Raw genomic sequence first — 23534 nt, 5'->3', positions numbered from 1 at the left:
CAAGCACTTTTAATAAACAATTAATTATTGCTTTTTGTAATCATTAATTACTTTTCATTTGAGTTATTAAATTATATACGTCGTTGAACAAGATAATTATCTTTCTAAAGAATTACATTTAAAAATTATTTAAGATTGATACAACATTCTTTCATGATTTAATATGATAATTTTTTTATTATATTGTACGTGTTGATGAATTTAAAATAATAATAATACGCGTAGGTAAGTATGTATATATATATATTTTATTAATTATGTCCATACTCGATAAAAATAGATATTTTGATAAAGCATTGATACATTTTCTGATTGAGTTAAAATGTATATTTATGATGTATAAAATGAACATTGCTTAATATAAAGATAAGTAAAACAATGTTATTTATATTTTATTACAGAAGTGCACGCATTATGTGTATTATATGCATGCGTATTATATGCAATTTAAATAAATAAAAGCTAATTTACGTGTGCTGTTCAACGTCATTATTGATAATAAAGTAGATAATATTGTAATATACACATCAGTTATCAAAATTATTGTTTTATTGGCAAATCTTAACCTCTAATATTTATTTACACTTATTTGTAATAATTTTAATGTCATGTAATATGTCTCAATAAAAAAAAAAAAATGTTTAGATAAATGAATATATTAACTGACTAAAAAACAGGATAATATTATGATGTTTAGACTCTTAGTTAATTGATTGTAAATAAATCAAGCCCTTTGGTAACAATATTTATACCTAGAATAAATACCTAACTACAGTGGCGTATTTTAAACTTTTTTTGGGGGGAGGAGGTTCAACATATTTTAATTTCTCATATTATATAGGTACTATTATTAGGAAATAGTAATTAATAGATTATAAAAATAGATAATTGTAATAAAAAAAATTGCATGGCTGGTTTAAAAAAAAAAAAAATAGTATATTTTATTCAATTAATATTTCAATATATTTAGTTATTCTTTTTATGATTCTGGTAGGTCCCTGGACCTCCCTCCCCCCATAAATATGCCACAGCCTACTATGAAGGAGTGGTAAATTTTTATGGGTTTTTTGTGTTCAAAAATAGTATAAAGTACTTTAAATTTGTTTGTAAAAACTAACAAGTTAATACGATTTTTTGAAATTGTCCTCGAAGTTTTTTCTTTCATATTTAACTTACGTACCTATTTCACAAGTTATCAGTACGTTTGCACGTGACTATAAATATGAGTATTTATAAAATGTTAGACAATTATTATTTATTTTGTATTTGATGATTTGTTAAGTAATAAAATAAATAATAGCACTTTAATGTTGTACAGTGTACATATTATATATATAAATATATTTAAATGTTGCTATTAATACAAAAATATGCAAAATAAAATTTTTTGTAAAGAATATTAAGGTCACAATTACTCGTTTTGATATTAATAACTAGGTATTTTTTTCGCCAAATTAGAAAAACGGTAAGAAACTATATTATAAACATAGTTCAAATCATTATATAGTTACAATTTATATAAAAATAAGAATTTATATTTTTATAATTTGTATTTATTTAATCAATATAGGCTTATTATAAGTTTAAGTTTGATCGGTTTTATAGAATTATAATAAATATCAAATTTATAGCGTTCTGGAGTTTTGACAGTCAATTTTCCAAGAATTAAATTTCAATAATAATTATTATTTTCTTATAAATATGTAAGTATTATTTTGATAAATGATGAAATAAAAAAGTTTATTAAGCACTTGTTTAACAGATAAAATTTATCTTTTTTCAACTTCATAATTATTATTATATTGGCGAATACGTTTATTGTTTTCTGGTTCAAACATTCCGTAACTAAAATTTTTGTTATCATTTATTGCTAATCGATAATTTTAGTAGATTGCTTATTCCAATTAGTAATATTGAATTAGATTTTACTTTACAAACGTGTATTATAGAGACGTAGAGTGCTGACCTTTGTATATAGTATACATTCCTTCTGTAAGAGTTATTTCATCTACGGAAAATATGATATTAAAATTGTTAGTTGATCGTGGTGAAAGGCAATATTTTTTCCGTTTAAAATATACTGAAAATGTTTAAATTGATTAAAGTAAAATCAAATACGGCAGCCCTGCACTAGCTTTCTAAAATAAGGGTGGCCTCGGGGTAACAAAATTCAATTTACGTGTCTGATAGTAATAATTAAATTTTATAATAATATGTGAATGTGAGTTATGTATATTATATTAAAATGTTTAAGATGTTATATTATTATATTTTATATTTTGACTAGATTTTGTCCATACGATATTTTGCAATACTTGATCAGCGATTTGGTATTAAATATATAAATATTAATTACTTTAAATAATGTATACGGTAATACGATCAGAATTAATAATTACCCATATCCGAGTCTTGGAGATCGAATAATTGTTTGGACGAGGTTTCAGTACATTGCGTATTTCAAATAAGGAAAAATTCAAGAATCATCCAATGAATACACGGAATCCATTTGAAACAGATGTTCTTATTTTGTATATTGTTTTTTTTTTTTTTTTTTTTTTTTTTTTTTTTTTTTTTTTTTTTTTTTGTGTAATGTATTATTATAGTCTATAATATAGTAAAAAATGATATGATATATAGTTTGCTTATAACGTTGATACAATTTAAAAACGAAAAAAATAAATAGGGTGCTTATAGGTATAGGGGACTCAATTGACTGGCGCACGATAGCACGATAGTAGTAATTTTACTAATTGCAATGCAATTATTGTTAAATTTATTATTCCACACTGAACAAAAAATGTAAATTCTTAATTTTTCTGGTATAATGTGTAACTATGGACTTGTGATGATGTGTAAACAATATGTATTATAGACATAAAAAATATGTAAATTGAAAAAATGTTCAAGCCGTATCTATATAAAATGGTACTCAGTTAAAATATAGTCACGTCGATATGTTTTTTTTTTTTTTTTTTGGTAGATATCGGAAATGATAGATGTGAACAAATTATAAACATTCGTGTAAAATTGTACAGGCAACATATAGTAATAAATCGTAAATAATTATAACCTATAGTTTTTAAATAGTAATAAAATAATATTAGTTTAGTTTAAATTCACGAGGTCAGATCAACGATGTTGATAAAACACAGTCTATTCTATCGATCTATTGAAGTAAAATCTGTCCCAGTTCTCCTCAATAACTCAGAGTGATTTATAAACCATTGAACTTTATTTCAAAAACTTCTATAGGGCAGTTTAATACTAATACACTACGTATACCACGAACAGTATCAAAGGATCAAACGATACCATCATGTCATCCGTGATATGGGCGCAAACTGTTTAATTCATGATTTGTGTACGTGTGTTCCGTCGTGTTTATAAGTGGGGTGTCGACCTCGCACACTTGACTACCGATCGATCATCGGATCACCGGCCGTCACTGCCATGGTAGATCGAAACTAACTGTCGACGTTATAACACGTTACTGCTGCCGTGTGCTCAAAATACAATTATTTAGACAATCTAAAAAAAAAAAAAAGTTGTAATACTTATCAAATAAATAACAAATATATTTAAAACATGAATACTTAACTGGAATACTGCAGAAAATAATTATTGGAGATATGGGTAAGTCGATTTCAGCACTTTTTTTCTTTTCTTATATTGTTATTAGTTACCTTATTTTAGAGTAAGCTAGAATAGTAGGACGTGGACCTACCTACATTTCTATTGTTATTAGTTTCATACAATCAACTTTTAGTCATCAATAGCTACTGATTTTCAATATTCAGCATAAAATTTATTATACTAAAAATTTCAACCTATTATAACGAGGTCATAAACCATATTATGCTCTTATTAGTTAAACAAAAAATAAATAAATAAATACATATTTAACGTTAAATACGTTATAATATGTTTTAATCCGATAATCAAGTTTACCAATATTATTTAGGTTTAATAAATACGAGGTTTAAGTTATATTATATAGAAAGTTACGTTTGGCGTTTTTAAGAATAAAACTTGATTTTTGACTAAATTCTATAGTGATTAATTTTTCGAAGTTATTTAAGACTTTAAAACTATACCAGGTTATCATGTTACGTATTATATGGCTTTAAGTTTTTTGAAATTTATAAACAATAAAAAACTTAAGAAAATGAATATTGCTTAATAAATGGGTAATCAACGGGTATAAAATTAACTATTCGAGAATTTTGTAAGGTAAGTTAAATTTTGATTCAATGTTGATTAAAATACAATGTGACTTTTTTCAATGGCAATTAAACGTTGAATACGTAGATAAGTTAAACTTTTTAAAACCTTGAATATTTTAAGTTCAGTAAAAACTAAATACAATATTTTTAGTTTTCAAACATAAAACACAGAATATAATGCATAAGTTTTGAAACAATATTTTATAAAATGCTTATTAAAGAAAACCATTTAAAATATAGTAGGAGCTCTACTTCTGAATGTAAATATCTACTTATTTCTTTTTTTTTATATTTTAATTATTATATTGGTTTTTTTGTTTTTTTAATATTATTTAGTCTTTGGAAATATAAAAAATGAAAAAAATTCTTTCTCCATCAATAAAACTGAAAAACGACCTTCATTTTGGAAATTAGTAATTACCGAAGACAGTTTTTTTTTGTCTGTCTTTGACGTGCCTTTATAATTGTCCTATTACGATTTAAAAAAAGATACCTTTACGAGTCAAATGTTACCTATATATAGTATGATACAGTATATATATATATTTATATATTGTATAATAAACCTTAGGGTATGTGTGTCGGAATGTTATACACAAAACTACATTTAGACGACGATTCCTACTAAGAAAACATTTATTATATTATACAACCGGTTTTGGGAAGAGGTTAAGGCCGTTAATTGCGATACTATAAGTAAGTGAAAAGTAGATAAATATTCGATATGGACTGCAATACATATGTAATTACTTAAAAAAATAAAACTACGAAATTAAGTCCAATATTTAATATAGGTAATGACAGTCATATTGTAACCAAAAATTCGGTCGACGTATAATAACATTTTAAAAGACTATGAAATCGTCATCTACCGAGTTCATCGAGCAAAATGGTCATGTTCGTAAGCACATTTAAATTCAATATGAAATAACCATGAATACATATGTTTAATTTTGTAGATACATACATAGATGCATTCGTTTAATACGTACGTGTAACGTCATACAGATACTTTAAACCGCAAGGACAAGGACATTGGAATTTATTTATTTTTAAATTAAATTATTTTTGTAGGGTCATATTATGTGTGTTACTAAATACTAATTATAGTTTTAATTAAGAAACATCAAAATCTATACATTTTTTTAAAAATATTGTCAGTGGTTTTATACTTGTTTAATTATGCTGTAGTGCTATACTTAACCATTGTATCAGTATCAGTGATAATAATAAAATTTGAAATATAATATAATTAATATGTAACGTGTATTATGTATCAGAATCATGACTTAGTGTATTATTTTATATTTCTGTGCTAATATAGTAGACATTTTTTTATTCTTAAAATTAGTCATTGAATTTATGTTGGCATTTTATTTCCAACTAGTATAATAAAAAGTAAAATATATTACGATATGGTTAACTATAATTTATTATTTACAAACATTTTTTAATGACATAATATTAAAAAATATTTTAATGCTATCATCCCATTTCTCTTTGGTTATGTGTCTACAAACTTTGTATTTTTAAAAGCTTACTTATAGTTATTTAAAATTTAAATTCTTAAAATGATTATTATTTGTAAACTATTTTATACTTAAATGTAATCAATTATTAAAGTGTTAATTGGATGATGGCATAGACCAATATTAATACCATACCGTCCAAACTTATCATTTTATTTGGCTAAACTAAGTTTAAATCAATATATAATTGATAAACCACAATAGTAATTAATTGGCCATTATTTGATTTTATATTGAACTTAACATAGAACAGTATTAATCTAAAGTTTTCTAAAATAATAGTATATTATTCATTTAATTTTAATTTTCTATTTTACTTTTAGAAATACTTTTTTATTAATTATATTTACTCAAAATTAAAAATCATTATTATCTGAAAAAAATTCCAAATTAACTACTAAGATATCGGAAAATAAAATATTATAATATGAGTGGATGGGAAAATTTGTTGCTAGATAGAAAAAAGTTTGAGAACTTAAGATGAATGATGTTGGTCAATGTTTTAAAGATTAAAGAGAACGGATAAAGATGTCATACTATTAAGTTGGGTGAAAAGTGCAAACACCGTACAAAATAATATACTTGACAGCTAGTGTCATTTCCAAGCAGTAAAACAATATTTGGTTTAATACTCCAAAGTGAGTCGATTACATCATAGCATTGTCCATTACTAAACAACGAGTTAATACTATTGAAAATATTTTAACAATTGAACTATAAATGCTTAAATGCTTTGAGAGGCATTAGTAATACCAAATGTAGGTATAAAACGTATAAAATTAAGTTTAGAACTTGAATAATAAATATATATATGATGATATAAACCATAGAATTGTTTATATTATTGTAAATAATTATATTTTTAATATGTTTTTAAATAATTCCATTAGTAGTAGTTACAATTAATATAAAAACAATTAGTATAAAATAAAATTTTTTTTTTAATAATTCTAAAATTTCAAAAAATATATTACTCGTACTTTAAATATGGAAATTTTAATTGGCAATTTGAATTTCATTGTTTCAAAAACATTTTCAATGTACAAGAAAATTTGAACCTTAGGCTAAAATTATTTTGTATGATGAATATAATTGCCGAGTTATAATATTAATTGGTGTACTAATATATTGTACTAAATTTGTAATATATATACAATATACAAAGTAATTCACTAAACATAATTATCCCACTTTTTTCTTTAGATAATAATTTTTTTTTAAACTTTGTTTTTGGAATTTTTGAAAAATCTTTTTCCTGGTTTTAAATTTATTTTCAAATTCTTAATATTGTATTTACTGTTTAAAAGTTTCATGTTTACTGTAAATTATTTAGCAAATAATTTTTTTGAACATTTTTATTTAACTTATTCAAAAGTCAATGAATTTATTTCTAAGTTATTAAAATATTTATATTAATAATAATAATAATAAATTTTATTTTAAAATTAATGGTAAATTTAGATGACATTATTGTCAGGAAAACTTGAATTAAATAATAATAATTATACTAAATAAAAACAGAATACTATTCTTTTAAAATGATCTTATGAAAATATAAAATAGTCAATAGATGTATAATATTCAATTTAATATTTATTATATATAGACCATTTTTATAAACTGTTAATGTTTTTAAATTAATATTAATCGCTAAAATTTTCAAATCACCGTAATTACCTTTTCTTAAAAACCCATTATTTTTAATAAACGAGTACAATATCAAATAACGTAACAACTATCCTAGATTAAATTTTGATTTTGATATTTTAAAATTTTTAAAAAAATTATCCATTTAAAAATGTGCAATTAAAAAGGGGATTTATCATTTGAAAAATAGATGTTTGTTTCTTCTAAATTAGTACAAACATTTTTTAAAATTTAAAAATATAATGATAAGTATATTTAAAAATTTAAAAATCTGAATTGCATTAATGAGGAAAAATAGGGAGTGATAAGTATGCTTACTAAATCACTTTCTTTAATATTAATATATAATAAATTATGTATAAACTATAAGTCACTAAAATGACGAAATTATGTTAATTTTCGGAAATTAAATTTTAAGAAAATTCCTAAGAGGCGAAATTTTGGAAATTTACAAATATAATTTTTTTCTTATGGTTATTTTAAAACCATAATTTTTGTTAAAACATATTTATAATATGGAATTAAAGTAATTATATTTCATATTATATTCTCTCAATAGTTTTTTACTATCCGTTATACCTAAAGTCAATATAGTCATCATATCTCTCGCAAGGTTAAAAATAATTATTTATTAATAATAATAATATTATTGTATTTAAAAACCACTTATGGCTTTTCAATATAATTTATCTATCATTCTTTTAATCATTTTTTGTCAAATCTATTAATTATATTTTGTTTAAGACAGTTTACGTAGTCAACATAATGTCTATATTATAGTTAAACAGAAAGTTATCACGATATTACATGATTTACATGCAATCGATATGGTGAGGTAGGTATACCGGTAAACATGTGTCAATTTATTATACAATCAAATACAATAATTAATGTTTTATTTAAATTTTTTGTGTTACAAGAATGCTAAAAATATTACTATTATCTTAAAAATTTAATTTTAATAAATTATTTGTTAGAAAAACGTGATTATCATGAAACAATACTACAATAGCTGTTATTACAGTACTACTACTATACATAAATCAAACTAAATACACAGATAAACTTAATTATAACTACAGTACTTATTCATTTTTTCGAAATTTAAATTTTGGAAAATTGTAGATAGATGTATATTGTATGCAATTCTAAAATTTTATTTTGTCTTTTTTTACCCTTGTGTAATTGGTTTCTACCTACTCTAATCTACTATAAGTTTTTAATTTTTAAACAAAAACGTATATTTTAAATTGAATTATTTAAAAATAAATACTTTTCTAATATTTAAATGTAGGTATTATGTATAAAATATAAATATAAAATATTTTAGTTGGTTATAATTTCATAACGAGTATGATATGTGATAAATGTGTTCACTTTAAAAGCATCATCAATCACTAAATATAACGTACGAACTATTGTATAGTTTTTTTAGCCGTTTATTTTATGTAAAAATGTAATATAATATATAATATATTGCGTGTCTGAAGTATAATAATGTACCTATATTTCCTGTCGAACTGCCATTATTAAACATTAATTTACGAAAAGATTGAAATCTCATTCCTTTCCACTGTTTTTTATATTGTAATATTACAATCACTAATACGCAATGATACACATACACACCACAATAAACTAATGTATATATATATCCTGTATAAAATTACTTAAAAATTGTTCCCCGTAAAAAGAATAATTCATATCACGGTTATTTAATTTTAATAAAGATAATATGTTTAATAAAACAATTATAATTATTATTATCAATATATAAGGTACAGTATATAAATAATTAATATACATAAACATACAAAGTCTGATATATTATGTTTATTACAATATATATTATATATACATATATATGTATACATTAAAAATTTGCAAGCAAGATTTAAAGTCTTAAAATATTCAAATAAGTGTACCCAAATAAAATTAATTTTTATTTTTCCGTATTACAGTATCATAATATGATATCGACGTTAGTTACCTATAGAACAAAATAACTTATTTTGTGTTTATAATACGCGCAGTACTGTATACTTAAAGATTGTAAAAACATATGACACATTTTTTTTTCCAATTACTTCAAAGTTCAAATATGAGACAATAAAACTTTAAAAAGTACATTAACTCAAATCTTAAATATTATGTAACGTACAGAAGTTAAACTTCAAGTAATCAGAACAAACCAAATAATTAATGTCTAATTGAACACAGAAAATTTTTCACGAGTATTCTTTTATGAAGTATTTTATAAACTCTTTTATGTTTAATACTTTTTTCTCAAACCTAAATTTTCTGTAGAGTCATAAAAATATTATAAAAAAGTAAAACATAATATTAAGTTTTTGAAATATTGTATAATATACAGGTTTATCAAGTATTTATTTTTTTACTAACTGTAAATAAATAAATAAACAGTATACTTATACAATTTTAATATTAACTATTAACTTACGCTATTAATTCTTTAATCTTTACTCAAAAGTCTGAATTTTTAATATACATACATAGATTTTGTTGTTTTTTTTTCAGAGCTTAGATTTATGTTCGTGTTGTCGTTATGGATCACGACAGCACATTCAATGTACAAAATTGGTATCGGAATTGCAGATGTAACTGGGCCTGCAGCAGGCGTTACTTTTGTGAGTATTATTTTAATTTTAATGTATGTAAACAATTATATAACAGTCACCAAGTGCCGTAAGAAATTTGATTGCTCAAATAACAAATTGCATTTGCTTTGTTAAAATCTGTACACCGAAAACTGAACCAATTGAAATTAATTTCAAATTATAATAGCCAGTTCAACATTTCAATGATCTAAATTTAGTTAACCAATAATTCATATTTCCAGAAAACTAAATTGTATAACAATTTTAGAGTACAATTGTTCAAATATTATAAGGCATTTAAAATTGTATAAATTATCACCGGAATAAATACCAATACAATACCGTATAATGCAGTACAAAAATTGTGTATTTTATAAATAAGGGTAAATCATTATCAATTAAGTAACTAATTTTTCGTATAAAAAGTAAATAATAGACGACTCGAGTGAATTATTTAGTAGAAGCAGGAACGGAAAGAAAGACAATGACAATTTAATTGTTTAAAAGGCAACACGGAAATAAAAATCAATTATATTTGCTTATAGTAAACTTAAAATTGCGATAACACCGAAACAGTTGACTAGAAAAGATGATTTTATACATGGTATCAAATATCAAAGAAATTAAAAAGCAATATATTGTAAATTATAATCAATTAAAAAGTTGAAAACTCACGATTAATTGATTTGTTTTCATAATTCATTATATTCGTAATTAATCGTTTTCATGATAATTCACAGTTCATTATATTCATAATTATTAATTCATAGTCAACTATTTTCATAATAGTTCATAATTTACATAATTAATAATACATTATGATATTCATAATCAGTATAATATTTTATAATTCTGTTTATTATTTTGAACAATTATTATAATAAATAATATTGTTACGCTAAGCGTTTGTCCATATTATATGATGGAACTACTAACTAGTTCTGTTATGTGTAGTTTAGGCGTTCATTTCGTGAAATGTTGTCCATATAGCGGAATTACGCGGAGTGGAAAAAAAGCGTTTCCGTTATTGGATGCAACATACGTACATTTTGACGGCGAAGTGGCGTTACGTTGAAATACTGATGATAAAAATTATGGTTTAATACCGAAACGACTGTGACGAAGTGGCGATTTGTTCATTTTCGAGTATACCAAAAAATAGTTCATAATCAACAGATTATAATATAATCGTTATAAAATATATCTTATGTATTATATACTTATAAAATGTTTTTACCAAATTTGTTTAAACCGTTAATTGTATAATATGATTTTGAAATTGTTAAAAACTTTAGAACAAGTTTTATAAAATTGTCTATAACACGTTATAAAATTATTTAATGAATACGTTACCTGTACGCTTATTTCAATACTGATAAATAATATATTTATCATTTTATATCGTGCTATTTTTGTATAGTTGGGATACGGAAAAGTGGAACAAAGTGGAGAGGGAATCCATTTGCGACAATTTTCTAGAGCATTTTTAATTGAAGATTCGACATCTAGAGTAGCATTTGTCAGCATCGATTCTGCAATGATGGGTGACCATATAAAGAAAGATGTGAGTTGAAAATCTATTATTATTATTATTATTATTATTTTTTTTTAAACTATATTATAATATTATAATACAGTAGATTTTAATAAATTCGAAAAGAAATTAAATGCCTTAAATGTCTTACAATTTTGTTCAGTAAGTTTTCTTCTCTATACATATTTTATGGAGTCCATATACTTTTAATCACTTGAATTTGTTTTTCGTATTTGTAGAAATTTCATCATTAATGTTTGAAAATACGACTTAAACAAATAATTACATATTCATATTCGTGAAACGTCACAAATAAAACAGTGTACGAAATCCACTTTAATTTAAACAGCATTCGTAGTATTTTACTTCGTTAAATAATAATAACTTATATACATCCAAACCGACAATTTCCAGATATAACACTGCATAATATTCTGATATACTTTAAAGCCTTAAATTATGTTATGTTCGAATTGCATATATCATATAAATTTCGAATTAAAAATTCTTGTTTTTATTTTTTTTCGGACTATATTTGTTGTTTTTGTTTTTAACCTCTATCAAAAAAAAAAAAAAAAAAAACTATCTACTAAATCTATTTTTATTTACTAGAAACCATATTCTACATTGAAGTTAAAATATTTTTATTGCACTAAAAATGAATGAACAAAAAAATATATATATGTTCAACTCACACGATTATAAAACCAATATATTTATCATTCCTCTAATCCTTTATCTAAAAGTAGTTAAAATAAAAATACATTTTATATTTGCAGTACAGCATCTTAATTTATTTTATTTATTAATATTTTTTACAATTTACATTAAAACAACTTAATTATTCCAACAACTTTATTTCTTTCTTTATTATTTGAGAATCAACTAAATTTGATACTGTCGTAATAGTTTGATTGATGATGAAATATATTGCATTGTAATCAAACGACGAATGCGATTTGAAGGTACTGAAAAAATTGAATGAGAAGCTACCGGGATTGTACGACACGAATAACCTCATGCTTTCATCAACACACACACATTCGACGCCGGGAGGTTATATGTTACATATGCTGTTTGACTTAAGCACCTGGGGTTATGTTCAACAAACCTTAAACTGTTTAGTAAAAGGTATTACATTGGTAAGTTTGACATAAAAACAAGTAACATTTAGATGTATTTGTAAAGCACTCATATTTGTTTTTCAAGTGGCTTACGCTTCAAAACAAAAATAAAAATACTTTGCTTGATTTTTTATCGTTTCTTTTGATATACACCTTGAATAATAAATAAAATATTATTTGACTTTTTTCATTATATTTGTTTTCGATTTTGCACGTACTAGAAATCAAAGATTTTTGTCACGATTCGTATTTGATATGATTATAAATAAATAAATTATTGTTATTAGTAAATTTAAAATATCAATATACATTTATAGAAATAGGGTACATGCATTATTATTATTACTACTTTTTTTTAAAAAAAAGCTGTTTTTTTATAAAATCTGATCATTTTGTACACTTACACTGATGATTTTTTAATTATAGAGTATTCTACGAGCCCACGACAAATTAGATTATGGACGTGTATTTGTTAATAAAGGTGAACTAAATGGAATATCGATAAATAGAAGTCCTCAGTCATATTTATTAAATCCAGAAGCCGAACGTGCGCAGTAAGTAGTATTTTAATTCATATCATACGTCATGCAAAGGAATACACTCATAGGTAACCAATACGTAGGTAGTATAATAATATTATCAGTATTTATTACTGCATGCAATTATTATTTACTGAGCAATTTAAAAGAAAATCATATTTGAAGGTAATCTGCGTTTACTGTTAGAAATATAAGCGTTCAATTCACTTATTTTCATAGAAGGGAGATTGGGGTATTGTTATTCCATACGTACATTTTTTTATAAACATTGTAAAATAATAATTTTCAAAATAAAGTTTCCCTGTCTAACAATAGTACTCATATCAGTAGTAACTATGTTTTATTATCATAGTTCAACTGCAGTTCTGATAAACTGGCAATATTTGGCTTATTATATGTATACATGGAATTAAATTTAAATAATTTTATTGTATGCAATTATTACTAATAATTAATAGATAACTTTGCATATAAGCATAAGCGTAATAATTTGGAATTTTTTGTATAAAATATATCGGTTTATGCTAAATGGTGTTAAGTTAAAAATATTTACCAAATTTTATATTAGCGTGGTCCTTTAATTTATTATATTCACGCATAATATATTATAACAGTTAATCAATCCATTTAATTTATTGAAGCTAATTGTATACCAATATTAAACGTCAATATATATATATAATATAGTAATTGTACTAACCGTAGTATAATGTTGTAAATTATTTTGCACTTTTTCTCCACCCATCAAATATAAAATTAAACAGCCAAACTGTCGCTATATACAAGGTGTTTCACGATGAGCTAACAATTATTACAATAATTTCTATTCTATTGAATATTTTAAACTTTTTTTTTTTTAATTATTATCAATTGTCGTCTGCACTATATTTAAAATATTTTTCGATTTTCTTTTTTTAACATTTTGTATTAAAAAAATGTCTAATTAGTATATTTAAAAAAATCAAGATAGCCATTTTGTAAATCCGATTTTTAGAAAAGTTTTAGTGTCAAAAACTTTTACTAAGGTTGAGTACCAATTTTTAAAGTTTGCTTAAATCCAAATTTATTTTTTGTTTATAAGTGTTGCAATGATTACCAATTATCGATTACCTACTCAGAAAATCTATAATATAATAATATAACATTGTGAAAACTTCAAAAAATAATAATGTTAATTATGGTACTTTGTATGTTTTGTTTTTGAATCGGATGATGTAGATACGCACATAACGTTGATAAGACTATGGTACAGCTGAAGTTTGAGAGCGAGTCTGGTATGCCGTTGGGCGTGATAAACTGGTACGCGGTGCATGCAACTAGCATGAACAACACCAACAGGCTCATTTCATCGGACAATGTCGGATACGCATCGGTGTTGTTCGAGCAAAAGATGAACCCCGAAAATTTTATAGGCAAAGTGAGTTTCGATGCCGACCCAGGTTTGGGGCAATGCAAGCCGATTAGAATTTTTTCAAAATGACTAAAATGACACATATTGTTTTGTTTTCGTACAGGGACGTTTTGTCGCAGCGTTCGCTTCGTCCAACTTGGGAGACGTAACTCCCAACATCAAAGGTCCTCGGTGCCAGAAATCGGGAAAGCTCTGCGATATTCCAGGACCTTCGTGTGACGCTAATGAATTGTGCGTGGCATCCGGACCGGGCGACGACATGAAAGAGAGCACTAGAATAATAGCCCAACGGCTGTTCGACAGAGCGTATGTGAGTTTATTTATTTTTTTTATGGGCATGGTAATTGATATTATTTACTTGAATATTGTTAAAAATATTTACGGATTAATTTTATTCACAATTTATATGATAAAGAAATTAATTACAAATGCATATAATTAATTCGTAAAATAGTTCTAGTCGTGTAGATAATTTTATATAATATCGGTTTCAGGAACTGATGGTTGAAAAACCTATCATCGAGATCAAAGGACCGATTAAAGCGGTACACCAATTTATAGACATGACCACTGAAGAAGTAGACTATAAGATACCTGGAGGAGATACGATCAAAAGAAAAGGATGTAAGCCAGCGATGGGCCATACGTTTTCATCAGGTACCACCGACGGACCGGGCTTATTCTCATTTGAAGCCGGTTCCAAATCCTCGAACAATCCTCTATGGGATATAGTGACGAACTTCGTGCCCAAGCCTAGTCCAGAACAAGTTAAATGCCACGAAGAAAAATCAATTTTGATATCGACTGGAGAAGTTAGTGAAACCAAATATGACGACAATGTTAAACACACACACACACACACACACACACACACACACACATATATATAACAGCCATTGAACTGTTGCACTAATTTAGCGGACGTATTTTTGTTTTAGTTTAATTATCCGTTGGCTTGGTCACCAAAAATAGTTTCCACTCAATTAGCTGTTATTGGACAGTTGATTATTGCTTGTGTCCCGGGCGAGTTCACAACTATGTCGGGGAGACGCGTAAGAAAAGCTATCCACGAAGTCCTCTGTAAAAACTCTTGGTGTACTATAGTGATTGCGGGACTTTGCAATACATATAGCGATTACATAACCACACCTGAAGAATACAAGGTACCAAATATAGATTATATAAAATATAAAATGTTTATATACTTTTTTTATTATTTTTTATACTCATAAGTCATAACACTCATAACACAGCAATCCAGTATTAACATAATTAAAAATTTAATCAATTTTAAATTATTGTTTAAACAAATTTAAACTCTATAGTTTATACCTATACGTTTAACAAAGACTATTTGTGACTTACGTAATAAATTTGAAGATAAAAATATCGTTATGATAAATAAAAAATTATAAGAAGTTAGATTGATTTTTTGTGTAATTAAACTAGGAAGGATTTACTTTAAAATTACCTATGCAAAAATTAAAACACACAAATGAACCAATATACTGATACAATGGTCAATGAGCGTCTTGTGTTAGCTAAGTAACTTTATACGTATTTATAACAATGATAATATTATATTATATTGAATTGTATTATACTTAAAGGAGTTTAAAATTAAGGAAGATTATTTTATATGGATTAATAAACTTAGAAATATTCTCAGAAATGTGTGTATGTATAAAATATTAAAAATACATGTTCGATAACTAGTCATTGTAATACGTAGTTTACAGATGAAATATTACCATTAAATCTAAAAATTAAAATTATATATATTAAAATTATTTTTAAAACCAGGAATTATATTTTGTATTTGCTTAGTATTTAATATTATGATTAACTAAAAAAAATATATACCTGTTTTCAATAATTATAATAAAATATTAATAAATAGTTACAGCGTTATGAAGGTGCTTCAACGTTGTTTGGACCTAACACGTTGCCTATTTACCTTAAACAGTATTCAAAACTTGCAAAAACATTGTTGAACGATAACAACAAACTGGACCCTGGGCCTGAACCGGTTGACCTGAGACTCAATGCGTGGTCGTTACTGTCGACCCCAATGTACGACACTCCGCTGTCTCAACACAATTATGGCGATTGTATCGAACAACCACCGTTCTCGGCCGTATGGGGTCAAACGGTAAAAGCGAAATTTGTAAGTTACTATTTACGATATTTGTACAGTGTTTACAACGTTGCATGGATGCAAAAATAGACTTACATTTATTAAGGCTTTAATATATTGATAGTTATTAGGCTAATACACGTGCATATATTGTTAGTTCTAATATAATATTATTGTTTTCAAATAATGCAAAAATGTTAAAAAAAAATAAAAATACTTAAAAAATATCAAACTTTTGAAAATTTACCACAATGATAACCATAAATGACATATTATAGAAAATAATAACTTAAATAAATGTATAACTATCTCATTTTTATTATAAAAAAAAAAAAAAAATCCCTATAACCACTAAAAAAATTAATTAATACAAAAATAAAATACTATTAATATGTGTAATATTAATATTAATTTTTGCTCCAAATAATTTTTCTGTGACTATATAAAATTCACAAAGTTAAAAAGCATTTTAAAAATTTAATGAAATGTACTTATTAACTTCCAGCACAAAATTACGTTAAAATTTTTAACTTTTTCATAAAGGTTAATTCCTTAAATGGAATTTGAATCCTTAAGATCAATTAGATGAATAATTAAAATAAAAAAAAAAATTCTTACGTTCCTTTCATTAAAATTCAATGTCGAAAGAGTTTCAAGTTTAGATTAAACGAGTATAATAGGGTTTTTTTTTTAATCTAGTTAAACTAAAATAATTATACAACAAAAATTAACTTAAATTCTTATTCTTACTTTCCTGAATTACTTGAACCTATTAATTTTAAAATAAATATACAGTACGATCACATGAAAGTGTATCATTGTGTTTAATTAATATGACAAAACGTTACTTAAAATTATTCACAATAGTGTTTAGAATTAAAATTACCTAAACTATAATCGTTGTGTCAATTTTTTCACTTCTCCAGGTGTCCGCCAATCCCAGAAACAATCCCATGTTAGAAATGACGTTTTTGACAGTTGAACGACTTACAGATGATTTCAAATGGGACGTCGTCGCCACAGACGCTAACTGGGAAACCGAGTAAGGATACGAGCGCATTTGTTTCACAGCTTTTCATCGACTTAACAAGACGTACGTTTTTTGATTTTTTATAGATTCATATGGAAAACAGTTTCATGGCTTTGGGCTAACAGCGTAGCAGATATTAAATGGACAATACCTGAAAACACTACACCAGGGCTCTACCGCATTAGACACTTTGGATATTTTAAAAACTTTGGAGGGGGTGGACTCAGGAGATACTTCGGCACTTCGGAAACCTTCAAAGTGACAGAGAAATAGTGCACAAGTCCATTTTATTTCAAAACACAGATACATCATTATTTTTTTTCCATTTTATCTTAGAGTGTTTGGTATCAGTTCCTGGCTATAATATTGTTAAGATACAAAACCTACTTAGTTCACTCCAAAAGTCGATTTTGATTTATATATTATAATTTGTTGATGATATTATAGTACGAATATCGCATTTTTATTAAATCATATATATATATATATATATATATATATATATATATATTAAGCATATAATAATGCAAATCCTGTTATAATTGTGATACCATAAATACTTACCATAAAATAATAACTTATATTATAATCCTGTCAACGAAAAAAATTGTCTATTCAAAATACTTTTATATTGTTCATTTTCAATGTGATTAATAATATGGATAATATATCTATATAACAATACCCATGCCTGTAAATCAGTATTTGTTGATAGTTGATACTATTGGATAATATGAAAATTAAAATAAATAAAAACAATAAAAAAAGTACTAAATATGTCAATGAAAATATTTTATACAAGTAACTAGTTACTTAATAATAATACGTCAATGTCGCTAGATATCAATATATTGTACAAATTACTTTTTTTGAATGATTCAACAAGAAGATTTTGTGCATTCCAGTTATTGAATTTGGGTTAGTACAAGTTTGGACTAAGTTTAAAAATATTAGAAGAGAACACCGCTATGGAACTATTCGTGAACAGTTTTGTATATACACCATTAGAGTAATCCTACAGAAATCTGAATAATATAACTTTAAAAAATGCTGTAAACACTCATCAATTTTTGATGAATGTAATATGTGCACAACTATAAGTGGTTCCGGAGATTAGCGAGTTCTAACAAACCCACAATCATTTTTAAGGGAAACGGAGCAGAGTGGAGACACAACTACATATATAAAATATATTAAATATTTACCACACATGATGGTTATTACCTAATAAAAACTAGTTTAGTGTTGTTATTCATAATATATAGAGTTGGGTTAAGATCCAATACCACCATGGTGTTTGCTTCTCTAAAACTTTCTCATAATCAGAAAAAATTGTTTTAGTAGTTTAATTTATTAATTTATCCATAAATACATTTTCATACATAAATTTTAAAAAGAGATTTAATTCAAATTGAAAATATATTAAAAGTAAACATTAATAAGTTGAATAATTATAATACCTAATAAATTTACAATATTATAGTAAAAATGGTTTATAATTGTCATTTTTTTCTTATACAGTTTACAGCCACCTGATAATTTCCTTTTTGTTAAAAATTTAATATTACCACTTTTTTAGATAAAAAGATGTTGAAAACGTCGTTATATATAGATTAGAAAGATTGATGCGCAGTTACTCTAGCTTTTTATGTAATCATAATATGATTTTTGAAAATTGTACAACAAAAGGATCTAAAAAAACTGTTTTTTTTTTTTTTTTGAAAACTACGTTTCATACGATATCTAGGTGAATAAATAAAATTTGAATTTCAAAATTTCATATCCACCATTTTAAGTGATGCCAGAAAACTATGGACACAAAAAAAAGAAAAAAGAAACCTAGTATTACCACTTCTTTAAATAAAAAGATGTTGAAAAGTCGTTAGTATAATAGACTAAAAAGACCTGGATCAAATGCTCCTTTTGCAGCTGGGTTAACACAGCCCTGGAGTCATACTGAATCATATTTTTAAATTAATTACCTTATTAATTATAAAAAAACCTAATCAAAAGGCTCGTTTTCAACTAATTAATATTTTAATTTATAATGGGTTTTTTTTGTGAATAAAACAGTTATTAACATTGTTTAATTGAAATTCTATTAGTACTAATTACTATAATATATAGATAATTACATTAAATTGGTCTGTAAATATAAAATCGAGGATCAACAGTTATAACCCTGTAAATAAGTATACCATTCGGAGTATTTAGAGTTCAACACTGGTTGTTGCATGAGATTCAATGTACTGTATTGCAGTAAATATTATTAGTCTTTGATCTTGAGTCAGAAAGAAATAAAGAGGCTATTTTTATTTATGACCTTATTTTTTATTTATGGTCTTATTTTTTATGAATAAAAAATTTAAGCCTAAAAGATTTTCATAAAATTGTTTATTTATTTTGTCGAAGTAATAAATAATGAATTGTATAATTATCTATAAAATTTTATCATGATTTTTCAACATCTTCTAACTGACTTCAAAAAAAAAAAAAAAAAAATAATAAAAAAAATACAACTCTAATACCCCACAGAGAGTTTAGAATTACATTTTTCATTTTTACCTCTCGACTTACTAAATCTAGATCAAATAAAATTTGTCTTGTCTTATAATATGCGCAAATTAGTCACGTTGAAATGAATGATAAGTCAATCGCGAGCGGTTTTGGATTTGGCGGTTGGTTTCCTTACGCCGTTGGCATCTCGTAGATTCGGCCGAATCGTAATACTAAAATCCCGGATATACGGTACACACAACTTAAGGAAGATATTATTACGAACAATAAACGTAATAATATTATATTATTATGCTCTTGTGTCATGATATTAATATTATATTGTAATATCATGACATAAGCGAGCTATACGCGCTCGCTACAAAAAAAAAAAAAAAAAAAAAATAATAATAAAAAAAAACTTTGTGATATTAATTCGCTCGTATAACTAGCTACAAAATCTCGTGTCGTCCGGTCGCCAAAGCCATGCTCAGGTCGCGCATAACACAGTTTATAAAATCAACAGCACCGATCGATGTGCATATCCGACATATTATATCGTTAAACCGTATTGTTGTCCCGCACAAAATCATATCGCGATAAGTAAATAATTGTATTCGTGTCATATTTTTCACGATCACAGTTGTGTGATAAAAATTGTTGAAGTCGTTTGACAAGAGTCGCTCGTTCCTCGCGCACACGCACGACGGCATGCCTATTGACCGCGACAAAGCGGTTGTGCGACGCGCACTGGTCGTCGTGTGTTCGGCGTTGTTCGCGTGGCCGCGCGCCGTCGTCGCCGCTCCCGTTCTGATGGCCACCGACGGACCGTCAGAGGTCCCGCCCGAACTGCCGGTCCGACAGCAGAGACTGTCGCAACACCGCTGTCACTGCGGCCACCAGGCCACGGTCACCGAGCCCTATCCGTCGGCCGCGACCAACGGCTGGGCCGGTCATCACTACGGCCACACGACCGCGGCCACAGACACTGAACGCGACGGTTGCCCCGAACACCCACAGCGGACGCCTTACAGCACGCCGTCGCCTTACAGCACGCCATCGCCGTACAGCACACCGTCGATGGTGATGGACGACACCGTTACGGCAAGCGTTTCGGCATACGATTAGCGAGTTTGTTATCATATAACATACATGCAATACTGTACAATAACGGTCCGTGAGCAAATTGTGTGTATACAGTTGTGCGCAGGCTGTGGAGGGGGGGTTAGGGAATTTGGAGACGGGTCCTCGGCGGGATTGGCCTACCGAATCCAATATATTTCGTACAATATCCGAACAACTATGTTGAAAGGACAGAATCAATGTTTGTTAGGTAAACATCGTTTGATCGAGACGGCCGCCACGGCTTGATCGTTGTAATGCAATCAAAACGTATCTATACAGTCGACAATCGATACTTCGGAGTTGCAGGTGTGACTTAAGAAAAATTTCGAATTACTAAGAATTGGAATTACTGAGAGTTAAAAAATGATTTTGTTTTTATTTTTATACTTAATTTTTTAAATATTTCGGCAAAATTAGGAGGTATTGCAGTTAAAACATGTTTTTAAAATGTAAGTTAAACTATGAATATAATTAAACTGTGCAAATTAAATTATTATTATTGTTATTATTATTATTATTATTATTATTATTAACAGACGATTAAGAAATAAAATGCTAGCGATAAAGTTTTTACGATAATAATTCTATAGATAAATTTCTACACGATTGTATAGAAAATTATCAGAGAAAAGATTATAAGAAATACATTTGGTGAATGAACTTCGAATTACCGAACGTTGAACGGATGAAACTTCGATTGTCTAGTGTTAGCGTTCAGTTTTCCCAAAGTTTAATTTCGAATTATCGAGTGTACTTAAATTAATGGTTTTTATTTGAATTATCACGAGATTTTCAAGAGAACGAATATTTACTTCGAATTACCGAAAGTTTTTAATTATTGAAGGATTGAATTATAGAGAGTCGACTGTATTTAGTAAAAATAGATTGCCCATCAAAAACTGAAAGATCTTTGAGTCTTCGTAATTTTATAAAAACAAAATAATTTACAATGACGGCACAAACCTTATAAAGTTGTGTTACTAATTCTTGTAATATTTCTGCAGCTGAGTACAAAACCGGAACTCGTATAAATTATAAGTGGGCATACATTAATTAAGTTTTAGTCAATTTTTTCCTTATTGTAATATGCCCGGAACGTTTTAAAATGATTTGGCATTGAAGTGACTGTAAAAAATAAAATTATTAAGTAGGGGACAAAAAATGAACACTATAGTAGTCATGTTAAAAATATAATAATTAGGACGATAGACAAAATATAATTATGATTGTTAATATCGATTTATTTTTCGTTAAAATTGCAGTGTTTACGACGAAACCGCAGGCGAAGACATCGACGACGACGACATTTCGATTTACAGCTTCATACCATTTATTTTGTTAGCGACGTTTATTGTATCCGAGTCTTTATTTTACTAGTATTGCGAGAAAAAAAATGTACAAGTTTTATTTGCAAATGAGTAGCTGCCGTTGTACAGCAAAATATGTTCGCTGTTAAATAACCATGGTTTGAAAACCGATATATTTAGCGGTACAACGACAGTTACTCGTTTGCAAACGAATAGTGTCTTTTTGTGTTAAATTACGGGCTGTTACAAAAAAAAATTTTGCTTGAGCCCTGAAAAAGCAGTGAAGGGCTAACTCGCGTGATTTTTATTAAAAAAATTCTGCACGCAATTAGTATCATGACAACGAAACTCGTGTCCACAATTGTTATGTTATATCTGCGTCTAGCATGTGTCGAACCGCTACTCAAATCGTAAGAGCCTCGTGACTTAAAAACGATAATAAGTATATATTATAATATAATATGTTATATTGCTAGAAGTATTAGAAATAGTAATATAGATATATATATGTGTGGCCTAATAACTATAATATATACGAGATAGTAGGTTCATATATCTATGAATCTTGTTTTTAAAAAACATCATAATAAATATATCAAAATAGCAGTCGTGTGACGAGGTCGTTTAAATATACTATTGCATTTCCACAAATTTCCAATTAAAAACAGATGACATCCTGGAGATTGTTGTTTTCAAGTATGAAAACAATTCCAAGAATTAATATGAATTGGAAGGTTGTCAACTACAACAACAAGAGACTTCTTTGTATATAAGGGAGTCCAGAGACCAACAAGGGCAGATGTACCAGAGC

The 23534-nt window shown here is 26.4% G+C and overlaps 1 protein-coding gene across 1 annotated transcript; it reads left to right on the top strand.

Moving 5' to 3' along the window:
- Nucleotides 1-3602: 3602 nt before the first annotated feature.
- Nucleotides 3603-18255, top strand: LOC112597839 (neutral ceramidase). Its single transcript, XM_025344065.1, has 12 exons — nucleotides 3603-3636; nucleotides 9941-10050; nucleotides 11441-11584; nucleotides 12520-12696; nucleotides 13105-13232; nucleotides 14436-14634; nucleotides 14732-14938; nucleotides 15123-15440; nucleotides 15567-15791; nucleotides 16529-16795; nucleotides 17692-17807; nucleotides 17882-18255. Exons 1-12 carry the CDS (start codon nucleotides 3633-3635, stop codon nucleotides 18066-18068), a joined length of 2082 nt encoding a protein of 693 aa, XP_025199850.1. The 5' UTR covers nucleotides 3603-3632; the 3' UTR covers nucleotides 18069-18255.
- Nucleotides 18256-23534: the final 5279 nt, after the last annotated feature.

This window comes from Melanaphis sacchari, unplaced genomic scaffold (assembly GCF_002803265.2).
Source record: "Melanaphis sacchari strain LSU unplaced genomic scaffold, SCAv2.0 Contig43_pilon_pilon, whole genome shotgun sequence".
In the NCBI taxonomy this organism is placed as follows: domain Eukaryota; kingdom Metazoa; phylum Arthropoda; class Insecta; order Hemiptera; family Aphididae; genus Melanaphis; species Melanaphis sacchari.
The sequence above is the reverse complement of the archived record's forward strand: the minus strand, read 5'-3'. Positions and strand labels throughout refer to the sequence as shown.